The 23,628-nt window shown below is 57.6% G+C and overlaps 1 protein-coding gene across 1 annotated transcript in view; it reads right to left on the reverse strand.

The window, feature by feature from the left end:
* Positions 1 to 23,623, reverse strand: part of RAB11FIP3 (RAB11 family interacting protein 3) — a gene marked incomplete at its 5' end in the record, with an annotated part of 62,739 nt that extends 39,116 nt beyond the window's left edge. The window contains 2 exons of the mRNA XM_084296152.1: positions 7,275 to 7,368; positions 23,102 to 23,623. Coding sequence (XP_084152278.1) covers positions 7,275 to 7,368; positions 23,102 to 23,623 — 616 coding nt within the window. The remainder of the gene's footprint in view (positions 1 to 7,274; positions 7,369 to 23,101) is intronic.
* Positions 23,624 to 23,628: the final 5 nt, after the last annotated feature.

A 23,628-nucleotide genomic window follows, 5' to 3' on the forward strand; every position in this document is an offset into this window, starting at 1 on the left:
CCTCGGGCTTTGTTTGGGTATACTATCTAAAACAGAAGGGAAAGAATCAGCTTCGTGGCATCCAAGCACAGACCCGGGCAAGAATTCTTCCCGAGGTGGCTTTTCCCAGGTGGGAGTGAGGGCTGTGTTGCTAAAAAACACATTGCCCACTGTGCTTGGAGCCCCCATCTTGCAGAGGCTCCCAAAAGCCACCCGAACTGGAAGATGCTCCTTAAGGCTCACCTCCTTAAGCCCTTCCATGATCCTCCCCCCAAATCTCAACGCTGCCAGAAATTCTCCCCAAAGCGAGCCAAGCGCTGTGCCAGGTGTTGGTGAAGGAGAGCTGCTTGGGTTTGTTTGGTTTTAAAGTGCTTTTGTGCAACCTGGCTTCTGTAAAAACAAACACAAAAAAGGTAAGGGAGGAGGGTCCCATAAGATTTTAAGGTTTTTAATCCTTTTTCCATGCCCCAAGGTGCGGGGCAGGAGCAGGAGCCGCTGCAGACAACCCAGGGGCTGAAGGCAGCCCTCAGGAGCCACAGACCCCGCAACGCCTGCACCAGCAGGGAGCACCAGCACTTCATTTAATTACCGGGGAGATGAGGTTTTAATAAACCTCACTGGACCAGATTTCAAAGGTTTTGGTAACTTTTCAGTGGCTGGAAGAGAATCCACCGCCGTTACTTGCATCCGAGCGCTCTCTCCGGGGGAAGGCAGGCAGTTTAGGAAGACCCCGTGGTGGAAGGGCCAGACCTCTTAAATCCAGCGGTGTCACACCTCTTGGATGGATCCAAGGGGCTGAGAGGTTGCAGACGTGATGCTGCCCAGATCCTACCAGCTCACCAGCAGCCTTTCTGGTGGAAGCAGTCACGTTAGTCCTGCCGAGCTCTCCATGATCACCAACTGCAGGAATAAAACTCCATTCGAAACAAAACTGTTTGCAAAGATGAGGGAGCAGAGAAGCAATAGGAGGACTCCAGCCTCTGAGCAGGGGGCACAGCAGCTCTGCCACACGCACACCAGGCTTCAACCCCAGACCAGGAGGCACGGACAGAGCCAAGCGGTGCTATCCGAGAAGGAAAAGTCCTAGGTAAGTAATTATCCGCTCATTAATGACACCAGAATGACTGGATTCCTAACGAGGAAGGAATGTGTGTGCCCACAGCTCTGGCTCTCCTCAGCCACAGGCTCCCCGGCCACAGGCGGGCCCAGCAGCAGCAGCTGTGGAGCAGAAGAGCACACTCTTTGCACGGAGATGGGAAATATGATGGAGAAATTCAGATGGCAGATGGATAACGAGAAAAGTCTATTTTCTAACAGAAGCAGCTTTTTTTTTTTTTTATAGTCATCTTCTCCATAGAAGTGAGCGCCGAGAACCTCTCCGGGACTCCATCTCCACGTCTCCAGGACTCCAACAAAACCCTTCTGTTCCCGTACTGACCACCTTCCCAAGCAAACAAGCAGCCCCGCAGCTCTTTCCCTTCTCCTTCGCCAGAGAAAAGCGTTCTTCCTGGCACCAAACACAGGCCGTCCATCTGCAGGTTTGGGTTATGGTCCGAGGGTTCAGCAGCAGGCACAAATCTGCTTCACTCCACTCCGCCAGGACACGGGGCTGTCCCTGCTAAGCCCCCCCATGCCCCCTGGGATGGCCATGCAAGAAGTGTGGCTGTGCAGCAGCGCTGCCCCTAGCAAGGGGGTGCACGCAGGGGGTGCTGCTTTGGGCATCTGGTCCTGGATTTTGCATCACAGCTTTGCACTGCTACGAACCAGGGCTCCCTTGGATTTCGTTTCGGTTTGGGACCTGCAGCCCGTGGCAGTGACTCGATGCAGCAAGATTTCTCTGTTGGATGCATCCAAAACATTCATAAAGAAAGAATCCGGAAAATTGCAAGGGATTCCTGGGCAAATCTCTCATCCTCCGGGTCCCTGAGGGCTGCTAAGCGTTAGTGGCAGCACGTTTGAGCAGCTCCCTGCCCTTCCCGTTCCAGAGCTGCGAGCAGGCCTCCGGACACAGCTCCTACAACTCCTGCGCTTCCCCTGAAAGTAGGTCACTGCAGCGTGTCATCTGCCAGGCTGTTTTTGGGAAGACACGCTCCCCGCTAAGGCACGGCGCAGGCCAGCTTCATCCCTGATGTAACCCTTCACCGAGCTGCCAAGGTACAAAAAACAAATGCACATCCCTGATTGCTGACATCAATGAAGAGGAACGCGGGCCAGGGAGCCCTCGGGAGCCAGAAGCGCCCCCTCCCAGCAGCGTCCCAGACCCGGCTCCAGCACAGCTCTGCTCCTGCTGCTGCAGGGAGCTCCGTGCTCGGAGCGAGCCTTGCCGAGCGCCCGAGGCACCAGGCTGGAGAGAAATAACTCTGCAGGTCGTGCTTTTCATCCTGTTTTTCCTGTTCAGAAGTAGATATCCTTCCTCCCAGCTGAAGCAGCTTGAAGGCATCCTTTCTGGCACGATGGTGTTCCAAAGCAGAGGGTGAGCACCAGAAGCGCCCAGCACTGACCTCATATCTCCGCTCCCGGGCACACAGAGCATCCTTGCCCTCCAGCCACACAGCCTGCAGCTCCCTCAGTGGCAGCTATTAAAAATCACACGCAGGGAACGAAAGTAGGTGCTCAAGCAGGTACAGCTTTCCCCTTGTTTCAAGAGGTCTGAGAACAAGGGGGAGGGCAACAGGCGTCTGAGGAAGCCCCTCTGTGAAGGCAGCCAAGCAGCTGCACACACTGGGCAGTGTTTTGGGCTCCTGGGAGCAGCAGACTGGCTCTTCTCCTCAGCATGATGTGGGCTGAGCAAACACCCCAGGGTCACCTGCCCTGGGGCTTTCTCCCCTGTCCTCAACCCATCCAGGAGCAGCCTCCAGGGCTGAGAGCTGGCCCTTACAGCTGCTCAGATCCTCGTGATGAGGAGCTCTGTCCACCTGGGGACCAGCCTGCCACAGGAGAACATCTCAGTGCCCTGCTGAAACGCCCGACCTCTGCCACTGGCGATGCCCCTGCAGGACAGGGATGGAGAGACCTCAGGCTGCTGCAGCCACAGGGAGCCACTGAGGCAGCTCACCTCCATCAGACGAGGATGTGGGCTCCTGATCCACGCCCCTGTGGGCCAGGAGTTAAACTCAACTGATTGCCCTCACAGGTTTCCACCGACAGGCTCAGCAGTCTCCATGGCAAGTGTTCAAGCACCGCTATTTCAAGAGAAAACCAAGTTTGGTTCTTCCAAGAAAGGCTCACTGCAAAGAACAGCAGGGGGATTTTTTTTTCCTCCCCTCCTAAGTACACATATACATTTTAATCTGACATTTAAGTCTTCGCTCCTTTCATTGGAGGAATTAACACTTATCTTCATAAACTCCTTATCCCAACAAGCAGCATATGCCAGAGCAGAACGAGATGCGATGCAAAAAAGGCAGAAGATTTAATCAGAGCAATTTTGATTTTATTCTTGCTCATGAATCAATCTTGATTTCCCATTCACGGCAGCCCCTGTTCTCTGAATGGCAGCCATACACAAAGAGGCATCTGTTCTACCTCCAGCCACCGCACGAGCTGCCTCCCTAACCGGGGACAGCACGACCAGGGTTAGGAACAGGCAACACCGACGGGAAAAGTCTTGACTGCAGCAATGCTGCAGGAATAAAGAGATCAGCAGATCCAAGAAGTAGGAAGCGTTCACGGCAGTGCCAGATCCCCTCCGAGCCATCAAACGTGCACATTCGCTCCCTCCCCATCTGCTAGGTGTCGGTGAAAGCTCTGCTTTTAAAAAGCAAGTGCCTGGAATAGAGAATGGGGCCTGGGCTCCCTGCTGGCAGCAGCGTGCTCCGATGCTAGAAGGGGCCTGTTGCAATGCTGCCATGCTTACTGCCACACAAACGCAGCCTCATAAAATAATCACCGGGTTGGAAGCGTACAAGGGAACGCACGCTTTGGCTTCTGGAATTCTCTCTGTGCAAGGAAAGCTTGCGTTTGGTGGAGCAAAAGCCATCTGCAATGCAGATCCTACAAAGAAAGAAGCTACCCACAAACCGCACGGTGGCTTACGCTGCCAGCCAGCCAGATACCTAACAGGCTGCACACCTTCAGACGCTCTGCGGAGCCAGGGCAGCAGCCAGCCTGGCTCTTTGGAAATTCAGAGGCATGGTGAGTCAGCCAGCAGTCCCACACAGGCTCTGAGCACCTCGTGGGCAGCTGGAGCCGTGATCCCCGCTGGGATCACCCAGTGCCATCAGGCACAGAGGGGTCCCCGAGACGGCTGGGGCCGTGCCTGCAGGGCCAGGAGCTGGTTTTAATCTGATGTGCAGTTCTCTGGCTGCATGCTTTGAGCTGAAACACTCAGCCTGCATCCAGCAGGAGGGCTGGGTACAGGGTTTTCTTTGGGGGAAGCAATTCCTGGGTGGCCACCCAGCTGCCACACCGACCGTCCCAGGGTGCGGAAAGCTGGCTGCAGAAGCCAGAGCACTCCCGGGGCCGCTCTCAGCAGCCGAGGGTGGTGCAGTCCCCCAAGAACCCAAGGGAACCTGAGGTTGGCCACACTCCTCCTTCACCCCAAGGGTTCCCCCCCCCGAGCTCGTTAACCCAGCACCGCTGACGACCCCGGCGCTGCCGAGCGTCCCCCGGGCGGTGCCCCAGCGCTTGCAGCAGGCAGGAACTCCGCCGCAGCTTCCAGGTTTGGGTGTTGGCTCCGGCGCGGTATTTTCCATCTTCCCGAATCCAAAGAGCTTTCAGTTCAAGAATTCGAAAAGGGATTTGACTGTTTCCATCCTCGGGCCCTCCCCCGGTGCCTCAGCGCTGTCGGCACAGAGCTCCTTCTGTTCGGGGAGCGGAGCCCGAAGGGATGCAGCGGGGAACCTGCACCCTGGGCCGCGTGGGGTTGGTTGTAAGGCAGGCCTTACAGATGTTTCAGATCACAGCACAGGCGTTAATTACAGGATTTGTCCACCTCTGCTACTGAATTTAAGTGCATTGGTCTGCTACAGAGAGACTTTAAAATATCCTACTGGATGCCAAGAGGCCTCCGAAGGAAAAAAAAATAAACAAAAAAAAAAAAAAAAGAAAAACAGGTGTTTGAACTTAAAAGGTTCTTAAATATCCTGACAAAGAAAGGAGCGTTGTGAACACAGCCTTGTTGTTCACATCTGACCCTGCCCACTTCTCATGTCTGCCAGCCACGCGGCCCTGCAGCAGCTCCTGCCTCAAACGCAGCCCGGAGCTGCTCTGGGCCTGGCACGTCGACTTCCAACAACAGGCTCCATCTCACTGCCATCAGCTCCTTACTCCTTCTTTACTCCTTCCCAGCAGCTGGCACGCAGCTCCTCGTACCCGGTCCTTACAGAGGAGATCCCCCCCCAGCCCTATGCCTGCAGAGATCAGGCCCATGCCTGCACACAGGCCCGGCGTTTTCACCCAGCTGCATGCTTGGCAGCCGGTATCATTTCTGCCCTAAACTTGAAGGGGAAAGTCTGAAGAAACCACTTAGATCACGCAGTTTTGGGATGCTGCCACCCCTCTCCCCTGCTCCTTCATTCTAGCCACAGCACCGTGTGATTGCCATCGCCCTCGGCAGCTCCATGGCCAGGGGAAGCCTGGAAGAGCTAAGGACAGTGAGAAATCCCCAATAACCACACATGTTATGGCAGGTCTCACTTCAGGGATGGACCAAAGTGCTACAGTCTACCAGGAAATGCAACAGAGCTCTCTCTGGCTCAAAAAAAAAAAAAGGCCAAGCTAATTAATAAAGCCTTGTTAAAAGGAACTCGCAGCAGTGAGCACAGCCTCTGCTGCCTTTACAAAGGGAAGATCAATATCGACCACCTAAACAGCAGCAACAAACCCTCGAGATCATTTCAACGTGAACAACTGCTCAGCTGGTAAGGCTTGAAGAAACACTCTCTGTGCCCTGTCCCACGTTTTTTCATAGCTGCTCGGTGCTGTGCAACATTAGAGAGCTCTGCTGCTCTTAACCACTGTAATAAATACGTAGCAATCTCTTACAAGGCTAATAAATAGCATCTTAAAAGCTTTGTCCGGATCTGCTTTTTCCATCCAATTAATATAACGCAATACTAGAGCACTGAATTATTGAAGAGAAATACAAGCCGTGGCTTTCACAAACACGCTCTACTCCAGTGGCAATTTATTACAAATTAATAGCGTGCTGCATTGCCTCCTGCACCACCAGAACTGCACTCGGCCACCCATCAGGCTACAGCAGCCACCAAAGCTCTGGAGCTGCCACGAGACACAAGTCCCAAGCGCACGGGGAAGAGCTGTGCACAAATCAGCCCGGGCAGCAGGAGGAGGGATGGATGGCCAACAAAAAGACAAGTTGCTTCTGCTTTTCAGGGCTTTTCTACTCATGAAACGAACCTGGTCTGTACGGGAATAATTGGTCTTTGATTGTATCAGTGCTCAAAAGCACGCCCGGCGTGCCGGGGTGACAACACGGCGCACGTTCATCCCTGCATGAAAGCAACGCTGAAATTTAAGACAGGCCTGACTGTAAACAGAATTGATTAATGTGCAAATGTGGCGCTTCCAATTTGCACATGTAAAGTTACATCTGCTCGGCACGATGTTTCCAATATTTTTCACACCCTGTCCTTAAAAACGCACTTGCCCCAAAATGAACCTCCAACGCTCGTCTTACAGATGAATCCCATATTGAAAAAAAGTCTGTGTTTATTTTTTTTTCCTCCCCTCTTCAGCAAAGCGGTTCAAACACCAGCCAGCCAGAAGATATCAGCATTTCCCCAAGCTATTGCTCTGGGAGCTGTGACAAGCCCCTCAAGAGCAGCATCAGAGCTGCCACAGGCCTGTGTGAAGGTTACCTACCAGGCAGCGAGTTCAAAGCCCCTTTCACGTGCTTCTTGCCAGAAAACCTCTGTATGTGCTGATCCTCCAAACAGCTGGAGGGGAGGTTAATGCATCAGCAGCCGGAGGTTAGCAGATCCGTGCTCTGCAGCACTCAGAGGGGCATCTCCAGCAGCAGGTCAGCCAAGCCACCCCTCTGCCCGGGCAGCAAAACCCCACAGAGCCATAGGGGAGAGCAGACACCAAACCAGAAGGGATTTTCTCTCCTTGGCTTTGCTGTTTTCACCACACGTTTAGGAAGGGACTTTCCTGATGAGCAGGAGAGCATGCAGCCACCACCACAACTCCTGTGCCACCCTTTTCAACCCTATTACTCAGCACACCCAGCCGCCCCCTCGCTCTCCTCCCAGCACACCAGCCCAGTTCGCTCCTGTTTCGCCGCAGAGCCTGGCATCCTGCTGGCCTCACCTGCACCGCGGCACCAGACTCACCTCCATTTCTGATAGCTCTGATCCCCCGATGGAAATCTTCGAAGCTGATGACTCCAAGTCCGCTGGGATCGAGGTACTTGGTTAGGTCCTTCACCTGCCAGGACGAGAGCAGCGTTATCAGGAAGCCTTCTGAGCATCATCCACGTGCTCACGTGAGCTCCTAACGAGGGAAACACCTCCTAACGAGTTCTGCCTCCCTACCCTCCTCTCCCACATGACAAAGATTGGGGTTAACGACAGTGGATTTCTTAAACTGACACCAAACTGCAGCAGCTTTCCCTCAAACACAAGTGCTCAGCACAGAGGGGTTAACTGGCACTTGCCTGGCACGGAACCATTGCTTTGTCCTGAAACATCGGTGAGCGCGCTACTTCTTTCAACACAGTCCAGGGATTTTCTGACAGGGATTTATTTATTCTAATGTTTTTTAAAGAGCTCCTATCATAACTGGGAAAACTCATTAACAGGCTGCCCAGTAGGAGGGCCCAATTAAGAGGATTTGGTGATAATGAACTGCTCCACGCTGCAAGTTTAGGCCACGCAGTTGAAACATTGCACAATTAGGCGATGGCTGCAGGGGAGGGAGAAGCCCATGGGGTGCGGGCAAGGCAGGCACACCCGAGGAGCAGGGACACTCCCAAGACACACCGAGGGTGATCCCAGCACCTCCAGCAGGGCGGGACACGGTTTGAGGGCAACACCGAAGTCATTCTTCATGGTCCAAACAAAGACTTGAAAAAAGCGCCTTTGGTTCCTGCCTCCCAGGCTGCCACTGCTGCCACTTCTTGAGCTGCTGTGACAGTCAGGCATTTTCCTCTAAAAGAAAAACGCAAATCCTCATTTCAAGAGACCTTCAAATACTTGAGACCCACAGCCACGAGCTGAGGAACAAGCCCAGGATGAAGCAGGCTGTCAGAGGCAGAGAAGGGAGCTGCAGCATCAGCTCCACACTCAGAGGCTGCCCTCACCCCGCTGGGCGCATTGCCCGGGGTGGAGGCGCAGGAGGGAGCCTCGGGGAGTGCAGCTCCTGGTGCCGGACTCGTTCAGCCCCCACAAGCACAGCCGGGTGCAGAGGGTGATCTCCACCTCAACCTGATCTCAGCAAGGCTGCAGTGAGTGGCTGAGCCTCCCCTCGCACGGGAGGAGGCACACACCTCGCGTCCACGGACGCCTCTCACACCCAAGGGCAAGGGGGACGAAGGAGCGCAGCCGCGGTGCTCGGAGCCTCCTGACTCAGCCATGCATCAGCGGGAGCTTCCTTGCTGGTTGGTTTGGTTTGCTTCCCTCTAGAAACCCAGCTCTGTTTGCACAGGAGGACGCCCCTGCAGCCCCACCTGAGGCTCTCCGAGCTGAGCTGCGTGGGATGGAGGGGAGGGGAGGCCAAGCCCAGACGCAGGCAGCGCCCAGCACGCTGTCGGCACGGAGGCGATGGTGGGGCTGAGACCCCCGGAGCTCGGCTGTGCCTCCCCGGGGCCATGGGGAGACAAAGTCACCGAGCCCCAGTGCCCACCAGCTCACCCGCCTGCCCCATCACGGACTGGGGGCGAGGAAACCTGAGCATCTCCTCCGCTCCTGCAGGTGCCTTTTGGGTACGGGCTGAGCTCGTGTGGCACTCTGAGTTGGGTGAGTCAGGCCTCTTGTACCTTAAACAAAGGTGTTTTAGGCTAACAAAAACAACTCGGGGAATGCAGCAGTTCCAGTTAAAGCATCTGCCGGTTTCGGGTTCAAAAGCCACAACTTTTAATTTGTTATCCGTGCCTGTAGACACCAGCTGGACTTGATGATCCCGTACATGAGCACCAGCAGACAGAGCACGAGCGGCCACCGATGCTCAGCATTGCTCAGGGCATGCAGAGGACAAAACCACCAGCAGCCCCTGCCTGGTCCACCCACTCTGACCCTGTGCCCACGGCCACGGAGCTGGGGAGAGAGGGGCCATCCCTGCCCAGCCCCGTTAGCACCCACTGGCATCCAGCCCTGCCCCTGCGAGGCCCAGCAGCTCGCTGCCTGCTCCCACAGGCTTTCAGCGATTCCACACCATTCCCTGGTGTTTCACCACCACCTCCCAGTGCCAGCACCACGAGACACGGGGAGGTGTGACTGTGATGTCCCCACCGGGTCCCAGCCGCTGCTCCATCCCCTGGACCATTTCCATCGCTGGTTCTGTGCCCCCTCCAGCCCCCCTGCCCCTTTTTGGAGACGGAGACAAGAACCAGGCACAATATTTGAAATGCGGGACCAGCCCGCGGTGCTCCTGGACCCCTGATCCCAAGGGCCATCGTCTCCTTCATGCCTGGGCTGGGACAGCTCCAGCTGTAACCACCCACCCATCTTCTCCATTTCTTCACTTTGCAAACAGGCTGAAAAAACGCTTTATCAGAATGGTTAAAAACCAGAATTACGGCTCCAATAGTAAAGCTAGGTTTGCTGATCTACAAAAGTCACAGATCTGCTGCTTTCAGCTGAGAGCTGATCTAGGAAGCAGTTAACAGTCCTAGCACTAACTCCTACCTGTCCCTATTAGCTCCACACTACGCCAACATAAACCACAGCCACAGGGAGGTACCTTCTCCTGGCCAGCAAGAAGTATTCAAAATAAAGGCTTTGCTTAATGTGTTTGTAGCCGGTTACAGGCTCCTTTTGAAGAGGCACGAGCAGCTAGAAACAGAGCATTAAAGAGTCAGAGATGACAAGGTTTCAACAGCAGGCTTAAGTCCCGGCTGAAGGGGAGATTTGCGCTACTTTGAGTCAAAGTCCCTCGAGCCGAAGTGGTGAGACCTGCCAGAGCTCTGCTCACCCCGTGCCAGGGTCGAGGCACAGCCCGGGGCCAAAGCAGGACCGGGCTCCTGGCACCAGCCCCTACGGGACCTGTGGGAGGTGGGTTTGCCCCAGAGCCCAGCTCTCTGATTTATGGACCCTTCCCTCCCTCGCAGATCTGCAGACCTCAGGCACCCAAACGCAGTGAAGCTCAAGAGCTTCTGAGGCTCAGCTAAGCCAGCGGTGACGATCCCAAACTTGGAGCAGCACAAAGGCTTGGCAGCTGCACGAGGGGAGTTTTTCCTGGAGGTGAGGGATTCCCCAGCCCTGAGGGGCCCTATTCCTCCAGCGGCCCTGGAGGAAAAGGAAAAGGAAGCTCCAGGCGTTTCTCGTTGCCTTGTTGGCGCTCCGTGTCTCCAGCAGGCAGCAGAGGGGTCCAGCAAAGATGCCCTGCACGTGTCCGAAGCGCTGACCTGCTGAGGAAGTGAGGGCTGTACTGGCACCCCCCAGGCCTGCCACTTTTCCTTCATGTTCTGGCAGAGACTGAGGCTAAACTGGGCTCCCAAAAAAACTAGGTGGCACCTCAGCACTGCTTTATGCCACGCAGACCCTAGAAATAAGTCCAATAAATCCAAAAGAGACAAGGAGGGGGAATCAGTACTGACGTCCCCGATGCAACATGCCCAGAGACTGCCTGCCTGCGTTCCCACACGTGCTGATAAGCACAGCCTGAGATGCTCCTGCCCTGAAATTGCTCCCTGCTGCCCTTGGGAAGGTTCTGCCAGGTCTCAGCCTGCCGAGCAGCAGGACAAGCACCGAGGTAAGTCACGGGAACCTGAGTGAGGCTGAAGAGCTGGTCCTGCCTAATGGGCAGCTCACGCTGCCCAAAGGGACCTGCCACATGGAGCATGTGCACAGAGAAACTGGAGAGCTGTGAGAAAGACACCGAGAGGGCTGGCACGACAAGGAACACCACGCTGGAGGCTGCCCAAGGGCCTGGCTGAAGCAGCCAGGTGCCTGGCTCAGCACCCTCCGGACATCTGAGCTACCAGCAGGGACAGACCAGCTCCCGGTGAAAAAGCCCTCAAAACCAGTAAGAAGAGTCTAGAACGCGTTGGGTGACACAGCACGCTGCTGCCTGGGACTTAAATTTACCCTAAAACCTCAGAGGCAGCATTAACACAGCCACCTGAGGAAGCCCCTCACCCAGCAGCTCGCGATGGCAGCACCGGACGGCGACCACCGCAAGCAGCAGCAGCAACCCATGAGCGGTTCAAAACCCATGGACATTGCACTTCTAAAAACTAATCCTACAGAAAGGTGATGGCTTAGCCTAAAGAGGGAGCTTTGAAAGCGGCCGCTCAGAGCGAGGACGGGCTGGGAGCCCCCGCCCCGGGCCGGCATTCCAGCGCCGAGGCTGCGGTGGGCAGAGCAAACAGGCGGCCGCACGCGCGGCTCCCGGCCGGCTCCTGGCACCCGCTCCTGGCCCAAAGCCGCCAGCCCGGCCGAGGCAGGCTGCTGGTGGGAGTCCTGTCCACACCGACACGGGGCCATCAGGGAGCTGGGGGAGGCACCGGGGATCCCATACGGCTCGGCTCGGCAGGAGCAGAGCTTTCCTCGGGAGGGGAGAGGGGAGAAGGGCCAGACACCGTGCCCCCGGCACCTTTGCACCCCCGTCAGCCCCATGCGCTCATTGCTGCCCCTCCAGCTATACCCGACTCGATAGGAGCTTGCTCTGCCACAAAAAGACGACCATCCCTGCTACAGGGCCAGAAAGGTTTCCAAAAACATTGCTGCAGCTCCTTAATCGGCTCTGCAAGTCACACCGCATGCAGACACCGCTCCCAGCACATCTGGATGTTCAGAGAACATCTGACAACAGAAAAGAAAACTTGGCTTTTAAGCCAGCTGCTGAGCTTTTTTTCTTTTTTTTTTTTTTCTTTTTTTTTTTTTCTATCAGCCTCTTTTCATTTGTTTCCTGCTCCCCTTCGCTGCCTGCACGCTCTGCTGGAGCTCTGCCCGGCTCAGCACTACGCTGACCGTGCCCAAAGCCAGCCCGGGTCTCCTGCTTGGCCTTAAAAAGCCCTCTCCAGGCCACCCCTCCTTATTTGTAGCCTTCGGATTGCACCAGATTTGGGTTTACAAGGCCCTGCCTGCAGACAGCCTGCTGTGCCCAGCACTCTGGGTCTGCCTGCCTTGTAGGGCCAGCAAGATTTTGGGAAGGGAGACCCACGGAGACGGTGCCTGTGCCCATGCCCCTGCCCTGCCCACGCACGCCTACAGGAGCTGCGAGCAAAACAAAGGAGTAAAAACATCCTAAAAGCCTCCGGGTCTTGGAGCAGAAAGCAGGAACAGCCCGCAGTTTTTGTATCACGTCATGCTGTGCTCACCTCACGCTAGATGCCAGCCCTGCTCCGAACAGGGGAAACGGGCATTTAACGAGCCATCAGATAACGAGGCCCAGGCCAGATCTGGGTGTGCTCTGTAGGACCTGCAGCACTGAGACAGGACACAAACCCCCAGGCACTGCTCACGTAACTCCCGCTGGGCCCTTCTGCCCACAGGCAGCCCAAATCCGCTCTGGGCATCTTTTATCTCCAGGGAGAAAAATAGCAACAGTCACAGCGCCTCAACTTCAGCACAGAGCAAGCTGAGTCCCACCCTGTTGTTCATGCCAAACGCCGGGATTTTTATTTATTGAGGAACCTCTCGTGCTTCTGCAAAGGTGGAGGCAGCACCCCCACGCTGCGGTTATCCACAGGGCACGAGCCAACACATTCATTTGTAAAAACCCACCCGGCCTCTGGAGGCTAAACCCATCCTTCCAAGGGGAAAAAAAAATTAAAATGTGATTATATTGAAGTTAGGAGTTGTGTTCTTTGCCTTTGGAAAGGTACAAGTGTGTTGGAAGTGCTGGACCCCGACAGCAGAGACAGCGCCGTGCCCGGACAGCCGCTCCCGTCAGACCGAGCAGTCCCTGCATCAATGGTTGCAGTGGATCAGCTGAAATGAACTGATCTCTCTTAATACAGCATTTGTCCGGGCTGAGACCGCAGCTATCCCCCTGTGCGGGGTGCTGAGAGCACGTCAACGTGCCAGCAGTGTGAGCAGAACTCAGCGTCGCTTCGCGTGAGGCATTTCCCGGGGTGCTGCCATGATCCTAACCACGGTCGCACAGATCCCAAAGCCCAAACCCCCTTTCCAGAGCCCAATTCTGTGGTTTCATCGGCATAAACACGCCGGCTGAGGGGAGGGCTGATGGCTCGGGATTGCACTTGTTCCAGCACCATGTAGAGGAGCTGACTCCATCATTTGTTAAAGAATCTGGCGCTACAGAAAGCGGGCAGAACCCCAGAGCAGGCTTCTGTTCGGCTGCAATTACACCTAATTAACTAACCTCTGAAACACCCTCAAGGGGCAGCTCTCATTACAGGGAGAGGCAATGGTCAATTGTGAGGAAGGAGCACAAGGGCTGCATTATTTATTCTGCAAGCAGTGGCACCTCTCCAGGGCTGCTGCGAGCTCGCTGCTCCCCAGGCCTGAGCAGGAGCTCCAGGAGCAGAGCAGCAGGCAGGTGTTGTCCGGCCAGGTCCCCGATTAAAGCTCAAGCCCCAGCAGCACTCAGTGAAGGTGCTTTCTGCAGCTAATTTTCACCCCACTAATCCTGCGCACAGCTCGGTGCAGCCATCATGTCACCACTTCAGTCCTAGGGGCTCTGCTCTCGGTCTCGTGCTGGAAACCCAAAATTAGGGCGTTCTTCTGGAAAGGAGGCAAAGATTCAGCATGTCTTATTCTCGTCTCCTCCTGCTACAGAAGAAATAATCAAGCCTACTGTTTAAGGCAGAAGGGGAATAAAGCCTCCCGTGGTTTTCATCAGCCTGCAGGTGCCCGAAGAACTGGAACAGGAGAGGATCCCCAAGCCACACGTGAGGAGCCCCAGCAGTGCGACTGCTTCCTCGAAACACACCGCGAGAGTCCACCAACGGGACGACCTCCCCTCCTGTCCTGCCTGCCCAGGAAGATGGTACCCTCGATTTCAACCTACAAGTTCTCCTGCCTCCTGTTTCATCCAAAATAAAAGCTGCCTGGCTTGCCTTCAATTTTGGGTACACAAAACCAGTCATACCAGAGCTGTGAGCACACAACAAACAGGAGTGTGTGCCCGAGATGGCAGAGGGTCAATCTGTAGAGAACTCCCTCTCCAATAAATTATTATTTTCCCATTTGGGGAGAGGAAGCAAGAAGTTTCTAAGTACACTGGGAGCCAAGAAGGCACCCTGAACTGACGCTGATGAGCAGCTCCTGCCTTTCGCTCCCAGAGCACTCCCCTGCATTGGGAGCGTGGAGAGGGAAATGCTTCCCCTTCAACGCTCCAAATTCAACAGGCAGAAGGCAGAGAAGCTGAAGAACATGCTCCAAAGTGCTCACAGCCAAGCAAGCCCAAGGAGCCAGGCCCTTCCTAACCACCCTCACGGGAGGGAAGAAGGCAGCACGTGCAGGCAGAGCTCACCCTACACGCCGGTAGAAGCTCCCCTGGGTCGTACCACCCAGCAGGCACTTTTGGACACCCAGCACCCTTTGGACTAACCCCAGCACCTCCAACGCTTACCTGCAAGACCTCCCTCAGTGCCTCTGTGCTCACCACAGCCCCAGGAGCCAGGCTTTGTTGTGTTTTTAAACGCGTTCTCCAAACTCAGGTAGGTCTAAGCCATCCATCAATTGCTGCTGCTGAAGCATAAAAACATTCAGAGGAACTGCTTCAAGGGCGGTTTGAAAACAACAGGATCATAAGTTACACCAAAATGGTTTTATCCACGTTAATCACGGTTGTCTCAAGCGTTCCAGATTTCCTGTCGCTGCACTCAAAGGATTCAGCAGCAGCACCACTACTCCAAACACAACCATCGGTGTAAGCAAACTTGCAAGGCTCTTCTTCCTCCGCCCTCCAGGACATGGGAGGCTTTGTCTGCAGCCTTTGTTCTCCTAATGACACAGGAAGCCTGTTCTCACCCTTCCCAACGCACAGCTCAGAGGCAGGGGACTGGATCCAGAAGGGAAAAAACAAAAAGAGGTTTTGTGCTCGGTCACCGCTCACACAAGACGTCCGCGTTAACATCGGCTGGGGCCACCCCGGAGGAGAGCCGAGCGCAGCCAGAGCTGCCACGGTGCTGGCAGGAGGGCCACAGCCCGCCGGCAGGTTTTGGAGCCAGATAAAGCACACCGGGCCACGTGCCGAGGATGAAACATTTAAGAGACAGCTTTGTAGCTCCTGGTGTAGCTCGGTGTGAAGTCCCCTGGGACAAGACCCCTGGGGCTCCCTTCTGGGGCTGCCGCCGCAGAGCTGGCTGCGGCATCCTGAGCTGCGGCTCCTTTCCACCCTCCTCAGGGAGGGCAAGCAGCACCCAAAAACCCGTGGCGTATCCCTGAAGAAGCCCTCCTGCTAGCGTGGGACTCGCTTTTACCCATCTGCGCTCTCCAAACCCCAAGTTAGGTGCTGCGGTCGATAAAACAGGCAGGGGCATCGGAAACAGGAGGGAGCTCTTCCCATGGACGCACAAAACCAAACCACAAGAGCGGGGCCGGGAAGCCCTCCTGCAGCGAGCTGGGCATGAACTGGGGGTGCACATGGGACCGGGACCACCACGTGGAGCCCCCCGGGTCTGGGGGTCCCGCAGCTCAAACCGCAGACCCTGGAGCTCTGCGGGCACGAGCAGGCGACGGAGGCGAAGCCGTGCAGGCTGCTACCTCCTGCCCGGCCAGGCTGCGCCTGCCACGCTGTCAAAACCAAGTTTATCTTAATACAAACAAGCGCGATTCAGAGCACAAAGCCTCGTTTCTTTTTCAGAACCGCAACAAATTACCCCCCCCCTCTTTTGGCAGCCCTTCGCCCAGCCTACGGAAAGCGCAGTCTGCGCGGAGGCAGAGGCGGCAGGCGGGGCGGAGAGCCCCGAGGGGCTTCCAGGCTGCAGGAGGGTGCTCAGGGGGGAGCAGGGGGCAGGAGAAACGCGGGGAGGTCCAGGACTTCAGGGTGGGATCCCAAGCACCAGCCCCAAAAGCATCACAGCAACAAGAGCAATGAGCCACCGTGACATTAACGCTTCTCCAGTTGGCCACCTCTCTGCCCCCACGATGCCACCAGAGCCGGAGGAGGCGCAGAGCAGAGCTGGAGATGCTCCTGCTGCCCACCAGCCTCGGCATCCTCCCCTGGCCCTTCTGGGACAGGAGCCCTGCCGCTGCTCTCAGCGGGAGCCCAGGTACCAGGAGGGGATGAGCTGGATGCCGCATCCGTAGGAAAAACATCCCACAAGGATTTCCAGCTTGTTTTTTCTCCATCCATATTTGCCCCCCAGCGAGCGGGGCACAGAGCTGGTGCTGCCCCCTGGAAAAACAGGGAACGTGGCCACGCAAAGGGGAGGCAACAGACGCCTCTTCAGCCCTCTGCAGCCACAGGCACGAGCGAAAGCCACGAGGTCCTGATTCTTAAAGAAATAACACCTCTAAAGCAGAACTGAATGTTATTTGCCTGTGAGGAGTTTCACTGCCAACAAGCAGCAGATCCACTGCTGTAAGCACTCCTTTCCCGAGCAGGAGGGCTCCTCAAGCAGCCCCTGCTCCCACAGCACCGCAGAGCACCCGTGTGGGTACCAGGCTGCTGTGGTAGCACTCACCGTCCGCTTCCTGCCCCTGAAAGCTTCTGTTCTCTAAAAGCTGTTGGTCTGGGCTCCTTTCACCTCGCACATTTTGCTGAGTTTCCTATCGGGCTCTGGCAAACCCCGCCGGGTCGCAGGGCGCCGTGTCCTCCCGCTTGGTTCGACTCCCTGCCAGCAGCCTGCAGGCTGGAAACCCCTTCCCGGAGCAGCAGGGCTCGAGCTCAGCTCAACGCTACGGCTCCCGCATCCAAGGGGCGTCGGGGCGGATGGAGCAGCAGCTCCTTCCTCTGAAGGATACAACGTGCTGTTAAAAACACTACTAATAACCAGACAACCACCGGGCTGCTCAAAATGCGACCCCTCAGCGGGGTGCCCATCCTGCCCCACACACCCAGCACCCCAGCAGCACAGCGCTCAGCGGCACCCCGAGCGCTGGCACCGCGCCGGAGCCGGGACCCAGGCTGCTAGCACCGGAATCGGTGCCATTTAAGCAAGAGCTCAAATTTGTGTTGAGAACCACAAGCACCCGGCCGCTCGCTCCAGCTGTAGTCACCTCGAAGGTTGAAGACGGCAGCAGCCAAGCAAAGCCTCAGCCCTGAAGCTCTCCAGCGGACCCGTAGCTTGCAGGAGGGGCTGCGTGGCCGCTCCCCGAGAGCGATGCCAGCAGGGACCTCACCTCCTCTGAGAGAAACCCCAAAACCACGGGGCAGCCTGCTGCGGAAGCACCTGCAGCCACAAGCACACCGCAGTGATTTTCTTTCGGTTCTGCTCCAGCTCGCTCTCGAGCTCCTTTCCTTTCCTTTTTCCTTTCCTTTCCTCCCTGCAGGACGAGTGCCACGCGCTGCAGCCCGGCCACAGCAGCAGCTGGGGGCAAGCAGCCTCCAAAACTGCCCTCGCTCACGTTCCTTCCTCCCCTGTCATCCACGGGGACACTCACTACACTAACCCCCAGGGCTGTAACTTGGATGTTTTGGGTTCCTGCAACAAGTCTCACGTCAGGCACTGCTGCAGCACAGACATCACCCGAGGCTCACACAGAGAGAGAGCACTAAAAAACCACCTTTTACGCCGTGTGCCATCCCCAACAGCTCTGTCCCGCTGCTAGAGCCCCGTCTCCTTCCTCTGGAGACCCAAAAATAGCTCAAGCATCAGCCTTTGGCAGCGCCCCGCGGGCCATGGGGGCCATGCTGCCAGCAGCAGCATCACTGCGGGCGTACACGTCCCGGGAAGCATCGATGTGAAAGGGGAGTGAGGGATGTGGAGGTATCAGAAAGGCAAATGAGGACTGAAAGGAGCTGTGGGGGACTGCTGGACAGGGGGACTTGAGCACCCAACAGGGAATCACTGCCTTGCAGGGGGAAAAGCAGCGCCAGGAGCACCCTGCACACCTAGTGCTGTGCCAAAACAGGGTGCAGTCGGAGAAGAAAACGCTTTTGGCACGTGGGAGCTGTTGGAAATACAAACTACACGATTCCCCGAGGCCAAACTCACTGTGTCAGCAGGCACACCGAACACCACGAGCACAGCCCAGCACCCTGCAGCTGCCCGGACCCACCTGCAGGAAGGGACGAGGAAGGCACAGCTCCTCGCAGGGCAGCGGGGACACCCTACCTGCAGCCCGGAGCTGGAAACCAGACGGTCTTTGGGGAGAAGCCGCCGAGCACAGCCTGAAAACAAGGCGTTGTTTTGCAAAACCGAAAGCTGTTTGGGGGCAGGGGGTGAGGGGATGCTGCTGGGCTCCAAGCAAAGCTCATCTGAGGACGAGCCGCAAGCGAAAGTCAAAACGGGAGTAAAATGGAAAGAAATTACGTAGGCAATTGTTGTAACGAGTATCAATTACTGGCTACACTGAGTTACACAATGAGAGAAGCAACTCTGAAGCCGGGGAAGTGTTTATATCTGGAAGCAGCAGCAGGTCAGAGTGACTCAGAGAGCACAGACTGCGTCCTGCTGCAGCCTCAGCCTCAGCCCGGGTGGTTGTGATGACCCCAATTCAACGTTGTTACAGCCCAAAACACGCTGCTCCCCACGGGGAGGAAGCCTTTCCCCAGTCAGCCTCCAGCATCCGTTCAGGGAGCAGCACCTCTTTGGGAGAGGTGCCCCCAGCGGGCAGAGGAACGTGGCCGAGGGCTTTCATCAGGAGCGGTAATTAAAAGGAGGAATTGACGGTCTGTGCAGCAGCAGCTGTGCTCTCAGCCCGAAGGTGAAAGGAGGAATAGAAAAGGTTTCTCAACCAAGCTCGAGTCACCACCACAGCCACACGGCGCCTTTCAGCATTCGTGGGCCCGCCAGCCCGGGGAAGGCATCAATCCCATTAGGGCCGCAAAGGCGAGCACGAAACAGGTATCAAAGAGACCTGCAAATCCCACTCTCAGCTAACTGGGAGCTGCCCCAGCCACGCTGCAAGAAGTATTTTGGCTTGGAAGCCTCTCCCGCTGGGATGGGGAAGGAGAAACCTCACGGCCTCAGGTCCCGCAGGGCGCTGCCGGGCTGTCAGCGCCGCTGCCTCTGAGCGGGGACAGGGCAGGGACGGCCAAATCGGCCCCATACCCGAGGTGAGCAGAGCTCACACCCGAACCAGCGAGCAGGAGCTTGGCCACGAACCTCCACGGTGAAGGACTGGGCCATTGATCAAGGCAGGCAGAGTATCTGAGATCTGCTCCCTCCCTGAGCACACATCTCTGAGTGTGACCGCCCGGGGGGAGCTCACGCCGGTCCCACACCCGCAGCAGCTCCCACTCCACAGACCCCAAAACCGAGCCCCAATGACAGCCTGCGAGGGGTGCAGCAGCACAGCTGGAAGCAATCTCAGCTTCACTCACACTTCCGTGCTCTGCAAATCCACGCTAGGTGCTCAAAGGGCATAAGAAACTTCAGAGACCGGGGGGAAAAAATAAACTTAAGTTTCCTCACGACGGGGTTCCAAAATAGCAGATTTCACAGTGGGAGAAGACGGAGGGGTCAGGGAGGATGTCTGGGACCAGAGGCACTGACAGCACCTCCAGGACAGCACCGCGCCGAAGTGCCTGACCCCGGGGCCGTGCACCATGCCCGAGGGATCCATCGGAGGGGAGCAGGGGAAGTGAGCCTGGATTCACCGTGCTGGAGCCTGCAGCTTGAGAGAAAACAGAACCTGACGGCTGCAGGGCTACGGGGGCTTTTACCTGAGCTCTTCCACAGCCAGACCCCGCAGTGCTGCCCGCTGTGAGCACCACGAGGAGGTGGGAGGTCAGAAAAGCTCAGCACACCCGGCAAAAAGCTCCAGAAAGCAGCACGCAGGGAAGGTTAAAAGCTGAAGTTAAAAGCTAAACACGGAAAGCTTGGCTTAGGGATCGGCTGGCGTGGGGGCAGAGGAAGGCTGGTAGTCAAGGACAGGCATCTGAAGGATGTAAATATTAAAAGGAAAGTAAAAGAGCACGCTGAGACGGAGCCTGAGCTGATCGTTGAGAAAAAGAGGCCGAAGATCTGCCAGGGCACGGAAGGCGAAGATGCCCCAGTGCCGGGAGCGATGCAGAAATCAGCTGGGCAAACCCTGGGGACTCCTCGTAATTGAGCAGAAGCGGGGGGCTCGTGTGGTGCAGGAGGCTTCTCCACCTCCAATCCTCTTCCAGATCAAAACCAAAAAGAAAAATAAAATACCAGGATGCCAGCAGGACAGCGTCTCCCCATGCGTTACAAACGCTCGGGTCTCCTCCTCCCCTACACGACCCTGCACTGACAAAGCCAGTGCCCACGCGCACACCCCGATGCCCGGCACGTCCCAGAGCCTGGCTGTGGGACCCGTCCCGTCCCCTGCCCTGCCCCGGGTCCCAGCCAGCAGAAATCCCTCCTGCTGCTGGGGAGAACAAAGCGGCTGCGAGCGGTGGTAACGGGGAGGGGAAGGAGACAAAAGCACGGCTCTGCTGGCGAGCCCAGCCGGCCTCCAGACCTTTACACCTCACTCTCAGCCCCTGGGCACGGACACCCAAGGGCACACCCTGTGCTGGGACCGCAGCACCCTCCCCACGCACCCCCAGGAGCTGCCCCGAGCCCCAGCCCCTCGGACCTGGAGGAGGGCAGCCCGCAGCTTCCCCTGCCTTCATCTCGGCGAGCCCAAAATGCTGCCGGTTCCACGGCCACGGAGCAAAAACAGCCTTCACCAACAGCCAACAAGCAACCAACCAAGCAACCCCCTTCCCTGCACACTTTTCCTATGCAGATATCATCAGGCAGAGATAAAATAATCTCAGGCCGTGTCGTCTTGCAAAGGAAAGAGCCCGACGGCCATTTATTCCGTGGCGTTTAGCTATTAATTGTTCCAGCCAAGCAATCAGCCAGCACTGAGCTCGGCGGCCCATCAATGCCCCTGGTGTTTCCCTCAGCTCCCCAGCTCCTGGCACCGCGTGCGTGTGGCTCCGTAACCCTCCGGCCCTGCGCGAGTCCCGGATGATTCAGCCGGCCGCGATGACTTGCCGCGCTTAAATTTAGCAGCTTGTTCCACCACCGCCGCCCCATGCGCACCTTCCACGCGTCCCCCCCGTGCGGGTGGGCAACAGGAGGAAGCAGCGGGCTCCTGGTAGCTCCAGGACGGGAATTCGCTGCTCCTCAGCTCCTGCTGCTCCCCTCCAAAACCCTCCCGAGCCGCCAGCCCCCCAGGAGCTTCCCAGATCCAGCTATAGACACAGCCCTTGCTTGTACCTCGACTTCTTATAGTTCCTGCAGGTTTTCCATCATCTTAACAGCTTTTCGCCCACCCGTGGATGTTCCCATCCTTTTGCTTCCACCTGAGCCGGATCTCCGTGTCTCGGAGGACCCCTCGGTGGCCTCAGCTCCAACTCCTTGGAACAAAACGGGTCAAGAAGCTCCCCCCGAACCCTGTCCTTCATTGCTCCACACAGCTCCTGGGAGCTCGCAGACCCCACTGCCGCCCCCGGCTGCTCCTGCAGCGCACCTCCTTGCTTCTGTCCTGGCCCGAGGTGCCAGGCTGTGCTCCCCGGGGTGCCCGCTGCCTTGGCCCAGCAGCATTGGGCCATGGACAGCATCGCTGATAGCTCCAGGGGAAGGAACGAGTGGCTGCAAAGGGACAGCCAGCACCAGACCCCCGCTAAGCCAGGGCAGCAGCTTCCAGCAAAGGGAACCTCCCTGGACACCCTGCTCTGTTTGGGACTGACCTTAAGGGCTTCAGACACTCCTCCGGGCTGCACCTCAAAGCCCTTCACCGCCGCGTTTTCACCCCTTTGAAGCGCCAGCACAATTCCTGCAGCACCAGAGGCCGAGCGGGGCCAGAGGGCAGCTCTGTGCCCCGAAAGCCACCCATCACATCCCCCTGTGCCCCACGGTGGTGACAAAAGGCGGCGGTGACAAGGGGTCCGCGAGCCTGCACGGGGCGCAGGCAGCTCACACCAACGGGAACCCAGCGCCTGCTTCTGCTTCCCCACCTGCAGCAGCTCCGGGGGCTGCGGGGAGCCGCAGCGAGGCGAGATAAGACGAGATAAGGCTCCTGACACCGCCTGTTATCACGGCAGGGGGCTGCCAGCACCGTGCCCCTCACAGCCCCTCAGCGGGGACCTGCCCAAGAAGTTCCGCAGCCCCTCTTCGCAGAGGCCTTGCCTTAGAGAGATGCCTCCCGGCTCTTCCCGGGAGAGGTTTTCACCACGAGGAGGAAGAAAAAGCCCCTCTGCCACCAAGCCCTCCTTCACACGTGACAATTTGCTTTGTCATGGCACTTCGGTGCACGCCCGGCAGCTCCGGCTAGAGGAGCAAAGCCCGGCTCCTGGGCGAGCACACAGCGGCTTCCCGAGGCTGCCTGCACGCCTTAAATAAATCTATTTTACTCAAGGCTTTGTGGCAGCAGCAGCAGCACGGGCCGACGTACAGAACCGCCGCAAATTCATCCCCATCCCCGGGTGAGCTGCGGGAGCTCTCTCCATTTTGGGTCACACCAGGCAGCCTCCGATTACACCGCGCCTGAGCTGCTGCAGGGGAACGCCGGCTCACCGCGCTGCAAAGCAGCAGAAAGAAGGGAAAAAAAAATAAATTTAAAAAAAAAAAAGCATATTGAGGACCATCAGGCCTGCGATAAGCGAGCAGCCCCGTGCCCAGCGCGGCGCCCAGGCGGGATTTCGGGGGGCCTGGCGTGATGGAGGCGCCGAGGGCTGGACCCGGGTGGTTTATTCCTGTAGGATGAGGATGGGAGGTGCCGGCTCCCTGCAGCACAGGGGGCCCAGTGGGGCCGCCGGCTTCTCCCGGTCCTCTCCGTGCCCACCGGGGTGGCAGCGAGGTGGGTGCAGCCTTCACTGCCCCCCGGGGCTCCTTGAGGACCGGTCACGGCCACCCCACACCTCGTGGGGCCTCGAGCGAGGTGTAAAGGGAGGCCGGGACCCGGCAGGCGGCCCCCATTTTGGGGGGACCTCCCCAGCCCCGGGAGCGCCCCGGCCTCACCTGCTCGGCCCCGTAGGCCGTGGCGAACTGGACGAACTCCTCCACCCGCACGAAGCCATCGCCGTCGCGGTCGAGGGCGTCGAAGACGGGGCGGAGGCGAGGAGAGGCCTCGGGGCTGCCCCCCGGGCACTGCTCCGGGGCTGCCCACGGCAGCGCCCCCGCAGTGGGCTCAGGTGCCCAGGGGGCTGCTCCCGGCTCCGGTTCTGGATCCGGCTCCGGTTCCAGCTCCAGTTCTGGCTCCAGTTCTGGATCCGGTTCCACTCCTGGTTCTGGTTCCAGTTCTGGCTCCGGTTCTAGCTCAGGTTCTGGCTCCGGTTCCAGCTCCAATTCCGGTTCTGGCTCCGGTTCCACTCCCGGTTCTGGTTCCGGCTCCGGTTCCACTCCCGGTTCTGGCTCCGCATCCAGCTCCAGCTCCGGTTCTGGCTCCGATTCCGGCTCCGATTCCGGATCCAGCCCCGGCTCCGGCTCCGGCTCGTCCCCCCGCAGCCCGGGGCGGTCCCGGTCCCCCGTTGGCGGCTCCATGCTCA

The sequence above is a fragment of the Netta rufina genome (assembly GCF_964035555.1).
Source record: "Netta rufina genome assembly, chromosome: 15".
NCBI classification, from domain to species: Eukaryota; Metazoa; Chordata; class Aves; order Anseriformes; family Anatidae; genus Netta; species Netta rufina.